Source organism: Calidris pugnax, unplaced genomic scaffold, assembly GCF_001431845.1.
Source record: "Calidris pugnax isolate Ruff unplaced genomic scaffold, ASM143184v1 scaffold18, whole genome shotgun sequence".
NCBI classification, from domain to species: domain Eukaryota; kingdom Metazoa; phylum Chordata; class Aves; order Charadriiformes; family Scolopacidae; genus Calidris; species Calidris pugnax.
This window is the reverse complement of record NW_015090812.1, coordinates 2,929,863-2,936,018: the sequence shown is the minus strand read 5'-3', so window position 1 is coordinate 2,936,018 and position 6,156 is coordinate 2,929,863. Positions and strand designations below refer to the sequence as shown.

The window sequence follows — 6,156 nt, the reverse complement described above, 5'->3', positions numbered from 1 at the left end:
AGACCCTCTGAGGTGCAATGAGTTTTCCTGGCCTCTGTGGGGATGATTTTCCATCAGAGCTGGGACCGTTTCAAACCACAGAGATTTCAAACCACCCGAGGGGCTCTCCAGCTTGACCTGCCCGCTTTAAGCCAGCTCAGGGAGATGGTCACCCTCAACACAGTGCAGGCATGTGGGACACACATGAAGTCCCAGTGCCCCACCAGCCCAGGGAAGCTTCAGCGCAGCGGCGAGAGGCGCTCCCCTGTAAATCAGATCGGTTGACAAGTAGGGAGAATACACTAATAAATTTAAAGGACTGCCAAAAGCTCACAATGTGCATTACAGCTACATCTGGCCAAATAATTCACTCTGAATAATAATACATTTGGCAAAAGCCCATGCAAGATGAGAGAGGGAGAGAATAAAAAGGAAACAAACTTCCACTGGCCGGAAAGCTACGAGCATTACAGAGTCAGGGGACAGCTAAACTTTCCATATTTTCTCCCTATAAATAAAAGATCCTTCTAACATTCAGATCATTTTAAAACACAATAGCAGGTTAGAATCATAGAATGGTTTGGGTTGGAAGGGACCTCAAGGATCATCAAGTTCCAACCCCCCTGCCCTGGGCAGGGACACCTCCCACTAGAGCAGGTTGCTCAAGGCCCCATCCAGCCTGGCCTTGAACACCTCCAGGGATGGGGCAGCCACAGCTTCCCTGGGCAACCTGTTCCAGTGTCTCACCACCCTCATAGTAAAGAATTTCTTCCTGAGATCTAATCTGAATCTTTTTTCTTCCAATTTAAAACCGTTTCCCCTTGTCCTATCATTACCCTTCCTGACAAAGAGTCCCTCCCCAGCTCTTCTATAGGCACCCTTCAGATATTGAAAGGCCACTATAAGATCTCCCAGGTTAGAGTCACATTTACTTTGTAAATGTAAAAGGCCAGAGCGGATCAAAACTGAAGATACTCCCTTGCCTTCTCTCCTCATCTTACTCTCAAAACGTGGACAACTTCTTAAAGCGAGTTTTAAACAATTTGGTGGAGATGGGGAGCCCTCACCTTACCCAAGCTCAGCAGCACTATGAGGCGTTTGTTTTTTTATCTCCAGGACCTCCAGGGAAGGAAGGGAGCACTCCAGTGGGTCAGTTTGGCTTCTTGTTTAAGGGTCCCAACCCATAACAGCTTTTCTCTTCAGCTGCTGTATCCTGCACTTTCAGAGCACCTATACACATATGTGCTCCTATGCTCAGTGTTAGGAGTACAGCCTACTTTACCTTTCTGGTGCTGAGGTTCCTTTTTTGGTGGGAGATAACCCAGCTGGCAGAATGCAGTTGCCACCGCGATCTCAGGAACAACTCCATCAGAGCCTCTGTGTCCTCTGGATGCCTGAGGAAGAGCCAGCCCACGACCACGCAGAGCATCCTTCTTCTGGGCAGGCAGGTCCAGCACGGGCTTGCTTCCAGAGGGTTGAGTCCTGCCACCCGATGCAGTTGGAGCACGCATCGCCCTCTGCTCCGGGCAAGGGTGCACATACAAGTTTGTTGCCCGTTGGGTTGGGAGTATTACATTGGCTTTCTCACCACAGGATAAAGCATTTTCCCAGATCTTTAGGGCATGCTGGAAAGAATTTGAGAGCGAAGGGTCCTCTGGGGCTGTTTGGGTTGATCCTTGCCAATCAACGCAATAGGATGGCAGAGGCTTCTCTGGACCACTCTTGGGAGAGCTCAGCCCTTTCTCTGAGTTGTTGCCTTTCTGCTCTTCATTGTGCTCTGTTGGCTCCATGTAACCCAGCTTGGCTCTTGGCCATGCCAAGGGGTTGCATTGGGTGAGTGCAGAGGGTTGGGAGGCAGGATGGACAGGTTCATCCTTGGGTTTTGGTGTTATCACTTCTCTCTTACTCAGAGGCAGAGGGCTGGACACGGCGTTACCTCTAGAGCCCGGTTTGGGTGCAATCTTAGGGGGAAGCTTCTTGCGTGGCTGCACCAGCTTGTTGGCCAAGTTAGAGTCATTTTGAAATTTTGCTCGTAGAGCTCTGATGTCAGTCACACCTTCCTGGGGGTGGGGGAAGAGAGGAGAGCATAAAACATCTGCTTTCAGAGGCAATTTATATGATCATGATCCTTTCAGAGAGAAAAGAGGCCATAGGCTCCTCCCTGGTCACCATGGATATGCAGAGCCTGATGAAAATCCTGAAGCAGGTGAGGAGAATTAGCTCATTTGAAGGATCCTCCAAAGGGTCACAACTCACTCCTGATAAAGGCAATAGGAGCAGAGACGGGGGGAAACACAGGAGCAGAGCATGGAAATGCAACCAAGCAGAGCCAGCAGGAACAGCAGAGATGGCTTCTGCTCCCCAACATCACCCAGTGCTGGAGAAACTCCTTCAGCAGGTCCTGGCAAACACTAAAATGAATGTTAGAGCTTCCCAGCAGAGGTGCTGTGATACTGCTTATGCACCTGCTGGGCAGGAAAGCTGCATTTTATTTTCAGTACACAAGCACCAGCCAGAGGAGACGTTGATGCTGCTCCAAAAATCCCCAGTCCATCCCCTGCCTCCTCTAGAAAATTCTACCATCGGAGGAGAAGCACCAACCATACTCCCTGGTGGGCTCCAAACAACCCCTGGGACATGTTGGTTCAGTTCAGGGTTTCCATGGCTCTTTGGATGCTTCTACCCTTGCTGCTTCCCACCCCATGAAGCAGAGGACATACAAATCAAACATGCAGGACACAAGGACAGCAAGACCATCTCCCAGTCTAGGTGATGAATACAGGGTAAGATATTCAATCCCTCTCCCATGCAGTTACCAGACCCCAGGTTATATAAAATTTTGATCAAAGAGAGCTAATCAGTGACAGCACAGTTTAAAAGAACATTTTGTTTCAGGCTTTTGTCCCCAGACATCTCACTGTCCCATGCTGGAGAAAGGGGACCCCAGTTTTTGCCTGCAATATTGCGGCTTCAGTTCAGCCCTGAACTGAACTAGGGAGAAAATATGAAGAAAAATTTATGAGCTACTTAAGTCCTTGAACTGCTCTATAAGTTTTTATATGCCATGATTACATTAGATGCACTACTCTGGCAGCTTAGTTCGGCGCGGAGAACTGTAAGGCTTCACGAGAACCTGTCTAATGAGGAAATTGGAAAAAATTATCTAGGACAGAACTTCGTTATTCTGAAAAAAGGCCCAGCCTTAAGTGTTAAGGCAGAACAGATGAATAGCATACTGAGGTTTTATTGCATTTAATTGCACGATTTATTAAACACTGACAATTTCTCTTGAATAACCCCTTTCACTGACTTTATTACTTTCACAGGGTAGCGCATGATGTAAAGAACCAACCCTTGGGGGGAGAGGTTTGAATTGCTCCAATTATATTTCATATTAGTGGTCAGCAGCGTGATGCCGTGTAAGCTGCCCAGACAGCCTAATCTAGCGGCGAGCCGATGGGAAGGGGAGTTTTTCAGAGGCATACGGAGGATGAATCAGATTTTGGAAAAAAAAAATATACTATAATCCCATGTGTACCCGATTCCCTCCAGCGATGCCAGACAGGAAATAAAGCAGCGAGGTGCCCTAATGCAATCGCTCCAGGTTTTTGCACGTGCAGCAGCAACAGTTGAAGAGTTCAGTGCTGTTTACCTCCCCTCACTGATTTTTCTTTACCGTAACGCAGAGTCCCTCAGCAGCCCCCTTGGAGACAAAGAAAACAGAAAAGAAAAAGTACCTGCATGTCTCAATGTGCCACGGGCGAGGCGGATTCCTGTGAAACAGGGTTTTCAGTCAGGCCACTCCCTGGCACTGGTGGTGACAGTCACTAGTTGGCACTACCTTTAATTAAAGAGGGATGGATATGAGCTTCCTCCCCCCCCCGCCCCCCCAACCTCCAAGTTGTTATTCTTCTTGCCTTGAAATGACAGCTGCAAATGGTTTGCCTAATTAACAGGGAGGTTATCTGCACTCTCAGTGCCCTCCACTAGAATATAGCTTCCCCCCAGCTTGCAGCCCGCTGGTGTGTTGGTGCCGATGCCACAACGTGGGAAGGACACACATGTCCTGATGCTATTTTCCTCCAACAAAGCTCCCACAACCACCGCTTCCTTGTGGGGGGCTGAGCTTAGCAAGACCCTCTGAGGTGCAATGAGTTCTCCTGGCCTCTGTGGGGATGATTTTCCATCAGAGCTGGGACCATTTCAAACCACAGGCCCACCTGAGGGGCTCTCCAGCTTGACCTGCCTGCTTTAAGCCAGCTCAGGGAGATGGTCACCCTCAACACAGTGCAGGCATGTGGGACACACATGAAGTCCCAGTGCCCCACCAGCCCAGGGAAGCTTCAGCGCAGCGGCGAGAGGCGCTCCCCTGTAAATCAGATCGGTTGACAAGTAGGGAGAATACACTAATAAATTTAAAGGACTGCCAAAAGCTCACAATGTGCATTACAGCTACATCTGGCCAAATAATTCACTCTGAATAATAATACATTTGGCAAAAGCCCATGCAAGATGAGAGAGGGAGAGAATAAAAAGGAAACAAACTTCCACTGGCCGGAAAGCTACGAGCATTACAGAGTCAGGGGACAGCTAAACTTTCCATATTTTCTCCCTATAAATAAAATACTCTTCTAACATTAAGATCATTCTAGGAAGCAGAATAAAGCTTAGCTTAAGCCTATGATAAGGATCCCTTTTAGAAAGAGCAGCAGCTGGAGGTTTGTGCTGATACCAAAGACTGACCAAACCGAGTTCTGATTAATTTTCTGCATCTGCTTTTGTAAAAGGAATCGACGGCGGGAGAGAAAACCCCACTCGAGATGTGGCCTTCAGGCCGGCCGACAGGAAGCACGGCGTGTTCCCCCTCCTGAAACTTTTTTCTGCTTTCACCCAACTCTTTTCATCCTGATTTCCATGGGTGCTGCCGTGGGTAAATGTTTAATCAGCACTGCCCTCTGCCCCGCAGCGGGGTGGCTGGAGCCGAGCCCAGGCACCTCGGGCAGGCTGAGGAGAGCACGCCATAGATACCGTCTACTCATTAACCCAACGGCTTCACCCGGAAACAAACTTTTTTAATTAAAAAAAAAATAAATCCACATCTACTTTTTTTGTTAAACCGAGAGGCGGCAACTGCAGCTCATCTCAGAGTGAAGAGAGGGGAAGAAACCAGGCACCGGGAGCCCCTCAGCCCCTTCCTCTGGGGCAGAAAAGCTGTCCCTTTGGGGTCCCCCAAGCAGAGTGGCATTAAGAGGGTGCGGGAGAGAAAACCCCACTCGAGATGTGGCCTGCAGGCCTCCTGAAACTTTTTTCTGCTTTCACCCAACTCTTTTCATCCTGATTTCCATGGGTGCTGCCGTGGGTAAATGTTTAATCAGCACTGCCCTCTGCCCCGCAGCGGGGTGGCTGGAGCCGAGCCCAGGCACCTCGGGCAGGCTGAGGAGAGCACGCCATAGATACCGTCTACTCATTAACCCAACGGCTTCACCCGGAAACAAACTTTTTTAATTAAAAAAAAAATAAATCCACATCTACTTTTTTTGTTAAACCGAGAGGCGGCAACTGCAGCTCATCTCAGAGTGAAGAGAGGGGAAGAAACCAGGCACCGGGAGCCCCTCAGCCCCTTCCTCTGGGGCAGAAAAGCTGTCCCTTTGGGGTCCCCCAAGCAGAGTGGCATTAAGAGGGTGCAGCTAACGGGGAGGTGACAGCCCCGAAGCGAGGAACCGGCAGAAAAATCAAGCAGCAAGTCTTTCACCCGGGGATGGGGAAGGGATAGAGGGGACCGAGCAGCCCCCGTTGCTGGGGTGAGGGTGGAAAGGAGAAGTTACCACGTCCATCCCTCCGCAGGTCTCCAGCGGCTCAGCCCGGCGGCATCGTTCCCGGCCTCCCGCTCCCGTCGCTCCTCCCCGCCGCCCCCGCAGCACCGGGCGAGGCGGGGCGAGCCCGAAAACACACCTGGGCCCCGGCGTGGGTCTGCCCCCGGGGCGGGGAGAGACTCAACCGGGGCTGGGCCGAGCCCGTGGGGCCACGGCCAGGATGCTGTGACACCCCCCGGGCTCATGGCTTCCCCTGGTCAACATGGCGGCTGGGCTGGGGATGGGGTCAGGAAAGGAAGAATGGGGTTGGGTTTGCTTTCCGAGGGAAGGGACGGCATTTCCCCGCCACCAAAGTCCATAGAGT

The 6,156-nt window shown here is 50.6% G+C and overlaps 1 protein-coding gene across 1 annotated transcript; it reads right to left on the bottom strand.

Annotated features, from left to right (window-relative positions):
* Positions 1-218: 218 nt before the first annotated feature.
* LOC106886196 lies at positions 219-5,949 on the bottom strand. Its single transcript, XM_014938928.1, has 3 exons — positions 5,805-5,949; positions 1,262-2,039; positions 219-244 (listed from the first exon to the last, which is right to left on the bottom strand). Exons 1-3 carry the CDS (start codon positions 5,811-5,813, stop codon positions 219-221), a joined length of 813 nt encoding a protein of 270 aa, XP_014794414.1. The 5' UTR covers positions 5,814-5,949.
* Between the last annotated feature and the right edge of the window lie 207 nt (positions 5,950-6,156).